This window comes from Musca domestica, unplaced genomic scaffold (assembly GCF_030504385.1).
Source record: "Musca domestica strain aabys unplaced genomic scaffold, Musca_domestica.polishedcontigs.V.1.1 10, whole genome shotgun sequence".
Taxonomy (NCBI): Eukaryota; Metazoa; Arthropoda; class Insecta; order Diptera; family Muscidae; genus Musca; species Musca domestica.
This window is the reverse complement of record NW_026712115.1, coordinates 10,257,737-10,274,373: the sequence shown is the minus strand read 5'-3', so window position 1 is coordinate 10,274,373 and position 16,637 is coordinate 10,257,737. Positions and strand designations below refer to the sequence as shown.

Genomic DNA, 16,637 nt, shown 5'->3' with positions numbered 1-16,637 from the left:
GACAAATACAAATATTGTGATGTGTGTAATTTTAAGAGAACCGGATGCTTATTTCGGATTTTATGATCGTTTTGGTTATTCAAAATGTTCACCCTTTGTGGGGGAAGTACCAGAAGGAATGGTCCGATCTCTACCATCTTTATAAGAAACCTTGTGTTTGTACAAATATGGAGATGTGCCAAGTCCGAATGGAATCGGATGTTAATTTCGTGTTTTATGAGCTTCATGAATATACAAAATTTTGACACTTTGTGGGGGAGGTACCAAAAGGCGTAGAATAGTAAAAATATTGTAATGTGTGTACTTTGAAGATAATCGGACTCTTATATCACATTATATAATATTGACAGTTTGTGATGGAGGTACTTGATGGAGTGGACAGATATTGTCAATTTTCGCACCTGACCTAGCACTGATGAAAATATTAGGATATGCAAAGTTGAAGCAAAATCGGAATATCGTTTCTCTTTCTGTGCAGTAAATTATTTTCTTTGAAAATGTTGTCATTTTATGGGGGAGGTACCAAAAGGAGTGGACCGAAATTGCCCATCTCCGAACTCGATCTAAGTTTAACAATAATATTACGATGTACCAAGTTTGGATCAAAGCGGATACTCCTTTCGGGAGTTATAGTGCGCACCAGGCAGTTAGACAGACGGACGGACATCGCTATTTCGATTCCAAATGTCCTGAAACGTATTTGGTCCAGGCCTAGGGTCTGTGGTATTTTTGGACCCGACTTAAACTCTAAACTCGTAAAAAATGCCGGGCCTATTGGTTTATAATTGTGACCGGTAGACTGGCAAAAAAATCCGAAAAATTATTTTTGGTCCATTTTATCCCCTAAATGTTTTTCGATCATCTTATCCTAGCCATAGTCGCATGTAAAATTTTATCATAACCAAACAATATTTACGATCTGTAGAGTGATTACAATTTAACATCAACAAACGCATGGACGGACCCACATATCTTGATCAGATTAACGAGATAATTAGTGTTTATTGTGGGTATGTTACCAATATATAAAAATGCTACATACTTTTTGGCTCAGATAAACCTATGAAGCCATTCAGAGAAGTTATTTACATTCAACATTTCATCCTTTAATTCCCCAACCTGGTCACCTTGATTTGCAAACAATATTTTGGGCCCATGCAGTCAAAGGAAGAAATTCGTTTGTCTATTCATGTGGATACCAGCGGTGATTGCCTACCTACATACTGCCATCATTATAATAGCGTTATCATTATATTGTTCTCATTTCGTTGCTAGCTTTGCTACTTTCCATTTTTGTTGTTATTGTTCGCCTTTCTGTCATGTGAACACGTTTTTACAGCTCACAGCTCATAACTCTTTGCCAGTCACTGTCAAAGGTTAAACTTCATTTCCGTTCCAACCACCGTAGTCCACCCACGTCACATATTCCATTAATATCATATCCTGCAGCCAGATTTCTTCATTAAGCGCCAAAGGAAACAGGAAACACAAAACAGAGTGAATTTGTGAACCATTTATCCAGAAAATAACCTAAAAAAACCCCCCTCGCGATGAATCGCATTCAGTTGTAAGTAATCAATTTAACCCCAAATGCATGTTTTATTTCCAATTTTTATTACCGACAATTAAATGCCAGACAGACAGACAGACTGAATGATATGGACGGCATTCAAAGGGTTGAACAGCAACACTCCACAAGTTATCCGACAAATTTGCCACATTTAATCGAAATGAAGATATATCAAATGTGACAGGATCTCCCGCACATACGGGTGATGTGCGTGATTTGACGCCATTCCTCAAACGGAGCAACTTTTGTGGCCAAATAAAGTTCCGCAGGGAAGTGTATAAATAAAACCATTTGGATTAGTCTTCAATTAGTTGTAGTTTTGTAACGAGAAAAGTGTCGGCGGCCGAGAAGATGTGTTTCGAAAACTTGATTTAACCTGAGTTGGAGTTTAATTGTGCATCGCCTTAATAGTGTTTTTTTTTGTAAAATGGTATAAACTTACAGCACATATTACATAAATAATGAATTTAAAAAATATCAAAATATCATAATGGGCCATTAACATTTGTTCGTGCTTGAACTTGAAACACAATTCCAATCGAAATAAATCAATAAAAATTACTTATTATTGAAAGTTTTCGTTTTCAATTATTATTCTGCAAGTGAAGGTGCATTTGCAGAGGAACAACAAAAACCACTGCATTTAAATTTATACAATATATTCGATTTGAATTCGATATTTTCCATTACACCTTGGGCACAGTGTCATTAGAAGGTTGCATAGATAATAATTCAAATTTTATTTTTTACACCATTTTAATTTAAACACCATTTTACGGTTAACGAATTATGGCTTTCAAACGGCCAATGAAACTGTTACTAGCTGCCCGAACGTTGCTCTGCGGTATTTTGATCGACAATTAGGTATTTTTAAGTGCCAAACATGCTTTCCAAAATACTCCAGACACAATAGTCTAACGGATTTGTATCAGGAATTTTGGTGGGCGTTGTGCGCTGGAAATGAAGCGAGGAACCTCATTTTGAAACCATTCTTGGGTGTCGCGTGCTGAGTGCAATGTTGCTGTGTCCTGTTGGAATGTCCAAGGTCTGCGGCCAAATTCGGCAGTTCACCACTTTCGGCCAAGCGAATCAACTCTTTAGCTCTGTTGAGTATATTTTCTTTCTGGTGCGGTGTAAGTTCTTGCACTTTTTGGAATTTCAAAGGCTTTACCCCGAGCTCATTTTTCAATATTTGCCGAATGGAATATTGCGATATGTTCATCTCACTAGTAATTTTTCGGCCACTGCGACGCAGGTTTCGATCAAGCCGCTTCTTTACTTTTCCAACCATTTCTGCTGATGTTGCTGTTTTCCTCCGTCCACTTCCTTGACGTCGGGCTACGGTACAAGTATCACGGTAACGAGCGATGGTACGAGACACAAACGATTTATTCAAATTTCAATGCTGGACTGCTCTAACGATAGCCACTTGTGGTTTTCCAGCCAAATGTAAAGAAATCACGTTTGAATCCCATCACGAATAACTTTTTTTCTGGAAAATACTCACTAAAATGCTTTTGTACGCTTGTAAAAAATATAATGAGCTGTCACTGGAATAATTATACCCTCAGCCATATGGCTACAGAGGGTATATATCATTTGATACGGTCAAAACGTGCCTAGTCGAAATAACGGCTTTAGACCCTAGGTCTCTTTGGACCAAATCCGTTTCAGAACATTTTGAGTCGATCTAGCGATGTCCGTCCGTCCGTCCGTCTGTCTGTCTGGCTGGTGCGCACGATAACTTTCGAAGGAAGTATCCGATTTGGTCCAAACTTGGTACATCGTAATATTTTTGTCAAACTTAGATCGAGTTCGAAGATGGGCAATATCGGCCCACTCCTTCTAGTACCTCCCCCACAAAAGGTCGAAAATTGCAAAAAATTTATTCTTTGCACAGAAAGAGAAGGAAAAATCCGATTTTGCTCCAAATTTTGCAAATCCTAATATTTGCATCAGTGCTAGGTCAGGTGTGAAAATGGACAATATCGGTCCACTCCATCAAGTACCTCCCCCAAAAATGGTCAAAATTTTGAATAATTACAACTCTCATAAAATGTGACTTAAGAGTCCGATTGTCTTCAAATTTTACACATCCCAATATTTATATTAACCCAAAGTCTGGTGTTAAGATGAGCAATATCGGTCCACTCCTTCTGGTACCTCCCCCACAAAAGGTCGAAATTTGCAAAAAAAATATTTTTTGCACAGAAAGAGAAGGGATAATCCGATTTTGCTCCAACTTTGCAAATCCTAATATTTGCATCAGTTTTACGTAAGGTGTAAAAATGGACAATATCGGTCCACTCCTTCTGGTACCTCCCCACAAAAGGTCGAAATTTGCAAATCATATATTTTTGCACAGAAAGAAAAACGATGATCCGATTTTGGTCCAACTTTGAAAATTCGAATATTTGCATCAGTGCTAGGTCTGGTCCGAAAATGGACAATATCGGTTCACTCCTTCAAGTACCTCCCCCACAAATGGTCAAAATTTTGAATAATTACAACTCTCATAAAATGTGATTTAAGAGTTCGATTGTCTTCAAATTTCACACATGCCAATATTTATGTTAACCCAAGCTCTGATGTTAAGATGGAATATATCGGTCCACTCCTTCTGGTACCTCCCACACAAATGATCGAGATTTTCAAAAAATATATACAGTGGTGGCCATATCATATGCAACTAAAATCTAACCTTTACCAAAAACCGTGAAAAATTTTTCTGAAAACAAAATTATGCAATTATTTTTTTAAATATTATTTTTTATTGCTTGTAGTTTAAGAAAAAAACATATACTCCATAGATATTCAATTCATTTATACAAAAAATTAGAAAAAGATATTCAGTCTTATTATGAAGTGGCCAAAACATATACAACTAATTAAATCGAGCTCAGTAAAGTGCAAATAAAGTTAATATTTTGTTGCAAATCCGTTGTTGTCGATTACAGCCTGACATCTTCGAGGCATTGACGCTATAAGATTGTCAATGACGCTTTTTGGGATTGATTTCCAGGCATCTTCCAGCCGGCAAAATAAAACATCTAAACTTGTACAATTTTCTCGATCAATTTTTTTGTTTACGATTTCCCACAGGTTCTCTATTGGGTTTAAATCTGGGGATTGGGGTGGCCATTCCATTACCGTAACTCTATTATCGGCAAACCACGATTTGACCACCTTCGAAGCGTGTTTGGGGTCGTTGTCCTGTTGAAAGACCCACCGCAATGGCATATTATATTCTGCGAATGGGAGCATTACCCTTTGCAATATGTCTTTATACATAAATCTATCCATAATACCAACAATTCTATGTAGGGGGCCAACTCCAGCACCAGAAAAACAACCCCACACCATTATATTGCCCCCTCCATGCTTGACCGTTTTTTTACAGTAACGTGCTTCGAGTCGTTTTCCTTCTGGTCGCCTTACATAGCACATGCCATCGCTACCAATGATGTTAAATTTGGACTCATCACTAAATAATATAGTTCTCCATTTACTCTCTGTCCAATTTATATGAGCTTTAGCAAATTCCAAACGCTTTTTCTGGTTTCGCTTCGATATCAGTGGTTTTTTTGCAGGACGTCTTGCGCAGAGGGAGGCTTGTAAAAGTCTTCTACGGATGGTGCGAGCAGAAACTGGCAACTGAAATCTTTCCACTATCTTAGAGGAAGATATAAATGGGTCTTTTTTCACGTGTCTGATTATTAATTTGTCCGTCCGATCGCTTGTTTTTCGACTTCGACCACCACGGTGTATAACAGAGACTTGTGAATTTTTTTTGTAATTATTAATGATGCGCGATATGGAGCTTTTATGAACGGTATATTTCTCGGCAATACATTTCTGTGATAATCCAGAAGAATACGCAGTCACAATTCGTTGTCTGAGCTCAAATCCAAATTTATCGCGTGCCATTTTTGACCAAACTCTATTGTAGCTTTGTGAAAAAACAACGCAATAAAAATGTGAAGGTAGCTTTAAATCTCTTTACGCAGTGTCTCTAGCTAATAATAAGAAGAACAATAGAACAAAGGAAATTGTAAAAATGCCGTTATTTAAACCAAATATATAAAGTTGCATATGTTTTGACCACACCAAATTTCATATTTGTCAACAAAACACCTGTGAACATAGAGATATAAACAAAAGCTGCACATTTTGATAATAATTTGAAATCGTAAGAACGTATTGACTATAATTAACCCATCTTTATATACTTCGTTGTGAAATTTACAAATTTATATAGCCTTTTAACGTAGATGAATCTTAGTTGCATATGATATGGCCACCACTGTATATTTTCTGCACAGAAAGAGAATCGATAATCCAACTTTGTTCAAACTTTGCAAATCCTGATATTTACGTCTGTTCTAGGTCAGGTGCAAAAATGGATAATATCGGTCCACTCCATCAAGTACCTCACCTACAAAGGTCGAAATTTTGAATATCCATCAAGCTCTTAAAACACTACATTAACATCCGATTCCATTCAGACTTGGCACATCTCAATATTTTCATAAACGCAAGATCTTTATAAAGATGGTAGAGATCGGACCATTCGTTCTGGTACCGCCCACACAAAGGATCTAAGTTTTGAAGAATCAAAACGAGCAAAGAATCCGAAATAAACATCCGATTCTCTTCATATTACACACGTCCCATTATTTCTACTAACTCAAGATCTGGTGTGAAGATGGGATATATCGGTCCACTCCTTCTGGTACCTCCCCTACAAAGGGTCAAAATTTTGAGTATCCATGGAGCTCATAAAACGGAAAATTAACATACGATTCTATTCAGACTTGGAGCTTCTCAATATTTCCATCAACACAAGATCTGTTATAAAGATTGTAGAGATCGGACCTTTTTTTCTGGTATCTCCCCACATAGGGTTCAAGATTTTTAAAAACAAAACGCTCAAAGAATTCGAAAAAAACATCGAAATGCATCCATTCATCTCCTCAAATTTCCCACAAACAGACATTATTTGTAACCCAAGATCTGTTGTGAAGATGATATACATCTGCCAACTTATAACTGTCATAACTTGCGAAACAATTCGGCGGTTCTTTACAACTTGCTATATCTACGAATTCGCATAAAATTGGATACGAATGTTTGATTTCCTTCAAATTTTGCACATACCAATTTATTTTATCTGTATTATATGAAGTATGAAAATGGAATACTTCGGTCCGCTATATCTGTTACCTGACGCATATTTCCATTTTCCGAAAATGTGCACATATCTCATATAAAGTACAAGAAGTAGTCGATATAGTCTAAGTCTGTCACGTTCATATCTCAAGGCTGAGGGTATACATCTGTCGGCAAAACTGACTGATACTATTTTACTTGTTTTAACAGCTATCGGACCAGTGGCTTGGAAATAACAGCAGTCTAAAGTTGGTTGCAGTTTTTTCATCTCACACTGTGGGATAAGTTTTTAAATCCATCTGCCCTTCACGGGCACAACTCAACTCACAAACTTTCCAAATGCTCTACTATTTTGGGCTTATAGTGGTAAGGTATGTTCCTCGTTCCTAAAGGGGATACTGGATGTACTTCCTCTAAAAAACTTCACAGTTACTGGCCTATTCCGATCATATTTCTTATGATATGAGCCGTGTGTATGGTTTTGCATATACTACAGAAGCGATTAATCTTCTGGTTGCTGCATTCTCCATAAATTGTGTGCAGTTCATAGAGCTGTGCCCGTGAATGAAGTGAGTCGGGCCGTTATATAGGGCCATACCAAAACGGGAACCTCTTTAGACAATTGTGTATCTCTAGGATTGTCATCTACAAATCTTCTTAAATACCAAATTTTAAAAACAGTTTTGTGGGTAAATGTGACTAGGATTATCAAAAAAACCGAATATCGGTGGGTATCGTTAGAAATAGAAAACGTGGAACTAAATATTCAATTTTCTGACACTTGGCTAGAACCCATTATGAACTACAAATACTAATTTTTAAACAAATCAAAAATCATAAAAATACCGAATATCGTTAGGTAATATCAGGAGGTACCGTTATATGGAGGCTATACTAAAACGTGGACCTAATACATACAATGTTTCGCTACACGAGCTGGAACCCATTACGAACTACAAATTCCAATTTCTAGACAAATCCGTTAAATATGTGGCAAAAATCATCAAAACACCGAATATCGGGAGGTACAGTTATATGGGGGCTATACCAAAACGTGGACCTATACATACAATGTTTTGTCATACGACCCACAAATAACAATTTTTAGACAAATTCGTGGGAAAATGTGGCAAAACTCATCAAAATACCGAATATCGTTAGGTAATATCAAGAGGTACCGTTATAAGGAGACTATACCAAAACGTGGACCTATATATACAATTTTTCGCCACCGGAGCTAGAACAAATTATACCAACAAATACCTATTTTTAGACAAATCCGTGAAAAGTGTGGCAAAACCCATCAAAAATACCGAATATCGGGAGTTTCCGTTGTATGTTGGCTATACCAAAAGGTGGACCTATACATGCTATATTTCGCCACACAAGTTAGAACCTGCTATACCCTACAAAAACCAATTTGTAAACGAATCCGCGAAAAAATGTGGAAAAAATCATCAAAATACAGAATATCGAAAGGTACCGTTATATGGGGGCTATACCAAAACGTGGACCTATACGTATAATGTTTCGCCACACGAGTAAGAACCCATTATGACCTACAAATACCAATTTTTGGAGTCGATCTAGGTCCACCATTAACTTTGGGCAAATGAAATTGAGTCTCAAGTTACAAGAATTGGCTCCGCCTTGTCTGCAACAATTTCCAACTTTTTATACCCTGCACCATACTATGCAGGGTATATTAACTTTGTCATTCCGTTTGTAACTCCTCGAAATACTCATGTCAGACCCAACAAAGTATATATATTTTTGATCAGCGTAAAATTCTAAGTCGATTTAGCGATGTCCGTATGTCTGTATGTCCGTTGTAATCACGCTACCTTTTAAACGAATTGAGATAGAAGGCTAAAATTTTGCACACATGTTTATTTTGCAGTTGGCAGGTTAAGTTGGGCCATGTAAGTCCACGTTTTCATATAGCCCCATATAACGGTACCTCCGGATATTCGGTATTTTTTTGCTTTTAGCGACATTATTCACCGGAAATGTTTCAACTTTCGTATTTGAAATTCGTAATGGATACTACAGCCTATGACAGAAAAATGTCTGTGCAGGTCCACGTCTTCGTATAGGCCACATATATCAGTACCTCTTTATATTCGGTATTTTGACGAGTTTAGGTACAATACCCACCGATATGGTTTGATGTCGTATTTAAACTTCGTAATGGATGCTACGGCCTCTGACAGAAAATTGTCTGACTGGTCCAGGCCTTCACACAGATATAACGGTACCTCCCTATATACGATATTTTGATGATTTTAGCTACATTATTCAACGTATATTTCAAGTTATCGAATTTGAATATGGTAATGGCTCATGACAAACAATGGCTTTGTATGTCCACGTCGTTTAGACGCCAAATAAACTGTTATATTCGGTATTTTCAAAATTTAAACAGAATTTTTTAAGAATTTTATTTTTTTTGAAAATTTCCAAACTCATTCCAAATGGTGGAGGGTATTCAAAGTTCGGCTCGGAACTTACTGTTTCTTAACTTGTTTAATATAATCCAGATCCATGCCAAACTATCCAAATCAGTTTTGTACCATAGATAAGAATCCATGGATCGCCTAATGTTGCTTTATGTCTATTAGAACTAATGGCGTCTAGGTCGCTCCTCTTTTCCTAACATAAATCCGAAAGAGTAGGTGTGAAAAGAATCGCATATACCAGCAAGAGGACACTTGTAATACAAGGATGCAATTTATATTCTGGCAACTTCAGTGTGATTTAAAAGTTTAAAGCAACTATCGTTATTATTATCTAAATCAGAGATTTAAATCCATATCAACATTTTGCTTTAAGTATTTTTTTTAATATGAAAACACAGTGCTGCGCTTTTGAATTTGATGTAGAACAGTCGAAGAATTGCATTATGTTCGCCTATTGTGAAAAAGAGGTGGAGGTATCAATAAAATAGATCATTTCAATGCACGCAAACCCACAAAGTTTGCGAAAAATCGGCGTAACCAATCAACAAATCGCAGGTGAGACACGTACACACCGCGTCGTATGCTTTACGTAAATACTTGCAAGTGAATGTGGCGCTTACGTTAAAGTGACATGAAATCCCCCATTATTAAAAAATAACGAGGGCCGTTTGAGAAATATGGATCAAAGAAAAAAAATTAATAATAATAATAATTATAATAATAAATAAATAATTTAGTAGTTATCAGATTTTAAAGGCTGATTCGTCGATTTGACCAACTGTAGGTATTTTGAAGGTTCTAGCCATTCACAGACTAAAGAAAAATTAATTGTTATGTTTGCAGTTCTATGGTTTCCTACGCATTAATTTCATGCAAAAATTGTGTAATCTTTTCAAAGGATAAGTAAAACGCATTATAGTGATAGTATGCTCTAGAATATTACCAGACTCCCACCTCCGCAAAACAATAATTATTGTTGAAACTACATGTGTATTGATGGTGTATCCCGTTAGTGAACAAGGCCTTATTTGGTTTTGGTTATTGAATACAAACATTTAGTCGTTACCCACACCGCACTCATGTCCTTAAGTCACGATGTGTCAGACATAACCACATTATCAGGTGGGGGTGACAATGAAACTGTGACGGCATGTATGTTTGGATGTATGTATGTATGGCAAATGTAATGAAATGCAAGGAAAATATTGAAAACAAAAACTTTATGGTTTCAAGAAATAACGAAGTTGGTTGAAATGTTGCACAATTTTACAGGTTCAGTCACATGCAAACGGTGCATGAAGAAAGTAAATCGCTTGAAAGTTCAGGGATACAATAAACGCTACGCTAGAAATGTCATCATGGAGCAACATGAAGTCTCGGTTAGTTAAATTCAATTTTAGTGGTTTCCAATATTTGTTCTTAATAAATTTATAGAAATCGTATTAGGTTTAAATAAAAAATATTTCTTGAAAGAAACAAGATCTAAACTTGCTTGTTTCCTAACTAATAATATAACGAAAATCATGAAAATAATTTGAAATAAAAACGTAAAAGCTAACTAACGATGTGAAAAATTAAAAACGATGTTATGAAAATCTAAAAAATAAAACAAGCCAGCATTACATTTGTACATTTTTTTATTCAGAGTTTTTAAAGGGATTTAATATTTATAGCTGCATTCACCAGTGCCCTTCAATCAGCATCTTGATATCAATTTCCAAAAAAAAAAAACGAAAACAAATAAAGAAGTTTTAACGATTTTTTAATACCCTCTACTACGACTACGGGATTCAATTTTCGAACGAGTCCCAACTTAAATTTTGGAGGCTAGTAAAATGCAGTTTAATCCTTCAAAATACCATGAAGTGGGAGGTACATACATGAACCCACTTCAAAAACATTACTAAAATCCTTAAAATGCCGAATATCGGGAGATACCATTATATGGAGGCTATAGGAAAGAGTAGACCTATATGGACATTTTTTGTCCAAGAGACTGGCACGCACTTTTTCCGTTTTCCAATAAAAGAATGTGTCTACAATCATCAGAATACCGAATATCGGGATGTGCCGTTATAAGGGGGCTAGAGAAAAGACTTTGACCTATGTTGAAAATTTTTTGCCATTGAAAATTTCATAATTAAAATTCAATAAAATTCCATTGAAAATGTGGCTAAAATGCTCCAGATATCGAATATCAGATGAACTGTTGACAGAATTTACGAAGCGGACCTTTTTAGACAATTTTTTTCTAGGGGGATAATTCTATTCTATTCCAGACCACTCCATAGAAAAACCAGACTGAAGTCATTAAAATATCGAAGATCGGCAGATCTGCCAAAGAGATAACTACTTTGGGATGCCGTTATATGGGGGCTATTGTATATTGTGGACCTGAATAGCCCATCTTCGAACTTGATCTGATTGCAGACAAAAACTCAACTCTAGCATTATTACGGACTGAAATGGCTAATTAATTTTGGAATCAAGAATATATATACAATATGGGGGTATTTCTCAGAGGAAGAAAATTAATTATACACAGTTATGCTACTTTTGTTCTATAACGAATAGTCCCAAAACCAAATTATGGGTTTTATTAGTACATTTCGATATTAAAAACTACCTACACAACATCATCTTTCCACTTTTTGAACACGGATTTGTCGTAGGAAACACACATCAAACTACCCCCAGTAGTCCAAAAGTAAGTTAAACCAGTTCGCAAAGGGTATAGTCTGCCGGTCCGACCATTTGATACCCTACACCACCCCAATTTGCGGTAAAATTTTTGCAGATCTGAAACCCTTTTGACTAGAATGAAGATTCCTCCAAAAACATCCCCAAATATACTACATAATAAGAGCCAATGTTGAACCTAATTGCTACCCTTTTCTTTAATTTTCAAAAAAAAAAAAAAACATTACAATTTCCAAAAACATACGATCTTTAAAAAACATCGATATTTTACAAAGCAGATTGTGGTTCTTTTCACCAGCTAAATATTATCCGATGACTATCCAAAATTCTGGGCTTCAGTAAATTTGTTCGGAATCTAGAGCGATTCTCACAGACAACATTGTAAAAACGCCATAGAATTTTATGCTTCTCAACAATGAATATTTTGAAGTGTTACAAACGGAATGACAGCCTTAATATACGCTCCATATTGTGTATAAAAATGTGTTGAAAAGCCACAAAATACCTAACATTAACATATGCTAAATACCGATTATCGAACTCAATCTTGATACAAATAAAATACAAGAATTTTAATTCGGCAGGAAGACAACATGATAACATCAAAACGGATATTCTGGAGAAATTTTTCTTTCTACTATAGCGGGAAATAAAGTTTCAGTAACGAATCGGCAAAAGTCCCGCCGTCTAACATATCATACCACACTGGGTGAAAACAGAGCCTTCACGCGTGTTCTCCGTGAACAAAACATATCCACTTAGTTATGCGAAGTCATTGATAAACTGTTGAATCACACAATAACAAAGACAAAATAAACCCAGTTAAAAAATACAGTAAAGCCAGGTCTATGATTCCCTACTCCACCATCCATATCTAGCAGTCCTACGCGTAACATTTTCTCTTATATTATATATCACTGTAATGATATTGAAGATAAAGAAGCTGCAACAAAGTCAAACGCCATACTGTTTGTCGGAAATATCATCAAATTTTGGAATAAGTTTAGGCACGAATTATGGCCTTCAAATGGCCAATGAAACCGTCACACGCAGCCCGCATGTTTCTCTGCGGTATTTTGACCCATTCCCGGCAAAGCGCTTGCTGAGGTGATCGACACTTTGGTATTTTTAATGCCAACTTTGCTTTCCAAAATACTCCAGGCACAATAGTCCAAGGGATTGGTATCCGGAGATGGTCATTGTGCGCCGTAAGTGAAGCGAGGAACCTCATTTTGTAACCATTCTTGGATGGCGGGTACTGAATGCGATGGTGCAGAGTCCTGTTGGAATGTCCAAGGTCTGCGGCCAAAATGTTTGCGTGCCCAAGGCCAGAATATTTTCTTGATAATATTCGGCATTTATTCTGATGCTACGATCGATTAATACGAGCGGAGAGCGACCATTGACTGTTATGGCGGCCCACACCATCACCATGGCCGACTCTGGAGTTCTGGTGGCCAACCGAAAGTGCACATTTTCAGCTGACCTCTTTGGCAAGTAAACACGATCATTTTGTTTGTTTGCAAACTGCGGGACAACAAATGTTTTCTCATCGGAGAAACCCAAATTCGGCAGTTCACCACTTTCGGCCAAGCGAAGCAACTGTTTAGCTCTTTTGAGTCTATTTTCTTTCTGTTGCGGTGTAAGTTCTTGTACTTTATGAAAATTCAATGGCCTTACCCCGGCTTATTTTTTAATATTTGCCGAATGGAATATTGCGATATGTTTAGCTCACGAGTCATTTTTCGGCCACTGATTCGTGATCTGAACATATCGCAACATTCTATTCGGCGAATATTGAAAAATGAGCTGGGGGTAAAGGCATTGAAATTCCAAAAAGTGCAAGAACTTACACCGCAACAGAAAGAAAATACACTTAAAAGTGCTAAAGAGTTGCCGCTCGTATTAATCGACCGGATATTATCGCGAAAATATTCTGGAGGGTATATTAAAGCCTTGGGCATGCAAACATTTTGGCGGCAGACCTTGGACATTCCAACTGGATTTAGCACGCGCCACCCAAAGTCCCTCGCTTCATTTCCACCGCACAAAGGTCACCAAAATCTATGGATACCAATCCGTTGGGCTATTGTGACTGAAGTATATTGGAAAGCAAGGTTGGCACTAAAAAATACCAAAGTGTCGATCACATCAAGCAAGCTCTTCGCCGGGAATCGACCAAAATACCACAGAGTAACATTCGGGCATCGTGTTACGGTTTCTAAACTTATTCTAAAATTTGATGCTTATTCCGACATTTTTTGCTTTCGTTTAATAAAATTAAAAAAAAAGTAAAAATTATGGCGTTTGATTTTGTTGTAGTTTTTTTATCTCACCCTGTATATTGAATCTAGTTCTGAACTGGTTTAACCATATTATATATATTTACTTCAGTTCGGATATATTGGAACCATGTTCAAATCTTAACCGATAACAACTAATTTCAACAGGCATCATTCTTGTGCAAAAAAATAAAATATGAAAAATTCTTTAGAGGTCACCAAAAGGACGAAAAGAAATTATATACCGTACCGTTTCCTTTTGCATATTACAAACAAATGGACATTATAAGGGTATAAGACATGTCAGACTGGAGGAAACGTATAAAACTTTCGAAGTCCAACTGTGGTCCTCTTTGCTTAGCATGAAATGCAGTAAACTGTGCACAAACTTTAGAAGACACCTGAAATGTAGAAAAACTGACAAATCGATTGTCTTCGAGTTGTTAGGAAATTTATTTTAATTTTTTAATTTTTCCAGAATCACGGCTTCCGTGCGAACGACAAATCGCATGAATGCCTTGCTCTCTGAATCTATGCTGGGGCGACGCAAAGCCTTGACGAAAATGGCAACTGTTGACGGTGACAATGATGGCGAGGAGGGAAATTCAAAACCACCACGAGATTGGGAGTTTTTTAGAACCAATTTTAGCATGGAACAAGTTTACAAACTAATAGAGTCCTCCATTGAAGAACGTTTGACTTGGGATCGTTTCAGTCGTTCGTACGATTCATGGCGTTCTCTGCAATTGGCCGAAAGTCTGGCCAGTGATATACGTGATCGGGTGCGAGGATTTAATCATAAGAGGTAGTGCTTTCTAATCGCAAATGTTTTTAATTAAAGTCACATTTTCTCTATGTTTTTCTCTTTGGTACAGACATCGCATTGTTTGCATTTTATCTGTGATTGAGAAGCAGAATCAAGGCATTCACATGAGCATGCGCCACCTAATGGATGAGAAAATGGATAATTTCACCAAACTTGTCTATGAAAGACCATCGTATTTTATTGTGGTTGTCGTTTATTTAGTACACAAAGATTAAAAATAAAGATTTTGTAAATATTGGTTTATTTTAAAATTTAGGAAAACAGTAATAAACATTGGGACTTGATCGAATGATGCAAAATTCAGTCTAACTAGACAAATGTACCTTGTGTGCTGCATAATTTACCTGAAAGAATAAATTCAATTTGTTTGTACTGTATATTTATACAACTATTGTGAATCATAGAATTTTACATAGTCTAGACGCAAACCCAAAAGTTCACAGGGTGTTCCACATATGGGACGTAAAATTAAAACTTGATTGGATACACACATATCGAAGAGCTTCTTAGGAAACTTAAAGCATGTTTACTTTTATAGTGTAAATCCTTGTAAATTCATTGCCAGCCATTGAAATTCCAAAAAGCGCAAGAACTTACAACGCAACAGAAAGAAAATAGACTCAAAAGAGCTAAAGAGTTGCTTCGCTTTGCCGAAAGTGGTGAACTGCCGAATTTGTTGTCCAGCAGTCTGTAAACAAACAAAATTATCGTGTTTTCTTGCCAAAGAGGTCAGCTGAAAATGTGCACATTCGGTTGGCCACCAGAACTCAAGCGCCGGCCATGGTGATGGTGTGGACCATAACACCCAATGGACGCTCTACGCTTGTATTAATCGACCGTGGTATCAGAATAAATGCTTTATATTATTGCGAAAATAGTCTGGAGGGTGTATTAAAGCCTTGGGCACGCAAACATTTTGGCCGCAGACCTTGGGCATTCCAACAGGACTCAACACGCGCCAGCCAAAATAGTTACAAAATGAGGTTCATCGCTTCATTTCCAAAGCACAATGACCAACAAAATCTCCGGATACCAATCCGTTGGACTAGTGTGTCTGGAGTATTTTGGAAAACAAGGTTGGCAATACAAAATACCAAAGTGTCGATCACCTCAAGCAAGCGCTTCGCCGGGAATAGGTCAAAACACCGCAGAGCAACAATTGGACAGTGTGTGACGAATTCGATAAAATCTAAACTTATTCTAAAATTTGATGCTATTTCCGACATATTTTGCTTTCATTCAATAGATTAAAAAAAATGTAAAAATTATGGCGTTTGACTTTATTGCAGTTTTTTATCTCGCCCTGTATTTTTGCGGCTGATTTCATGTATTGGACAATATCACTCCATACATCTAATATTTCAATAAAATTTTGAATGTGTCACGGAATTTGGTAAAAAACATAAATTTTCCAAGTTATATTGAAATCGGTTCAGAGTTAGATATAGTTCCCATATATATTTTACGATTTTATGTATTCGATGCACCAAACATGCTATGTATCTCTAATTTCAATGTGTAACGGAATTTGTTAAAAAAATTCGAAAATTACATTGAAATCGGTAATAATTTGGATAGCTCCCATATATATTTTCTGCCGAGTTCATGTATTTGATCCACCAAACACGCTA

The 16,637-nt window shown here is 36.6% G+C and overlaps 1 protein-coding gene across 1 annotated transcript; it reads left to right on the top strand.

Moving 5' to 3' along the window:
• Positions 1 to 1,221: 1,221 nt before the first annotated feature.
• LOC101893923 (dynein light chain Tctex-type 4) lies at positions 1,222 to 15,277 on the top strand. The gene is made up of 3 exons (XM_020036171.2): positions 1,222 to 1,567; positions 14,659 to 14,985; positions 15,056 to 15,277. The coding sequence occupies exons 1-3, from the start codon at positions 1,551 to 1,553 to the stop codon at positions 15,219 to 15,221; spliced, it is 510 nt and encodes a 169-aa protein (XP_019891730.2). The 5' UTR covers positions 1,222 to 1,550; the 3' UTR covers positions 15,222 to 15,277.
• The last annotated feature ends 1,360 nt before the right edge of the window (positions 15,278 to 16,637 follow it).

Excerpts from the sequence above, each read along its gene's own strand:
- LOC101893923 (XM_020036171.2), top strand. Across the intron at positions 14,986-15,055 it reads CGAGGATTTAATCATAAGAG|ACATCGCATTGTTTGCATTT; the intron begins GTAGTGCTTTCT and ends TCTTTGGTACAG.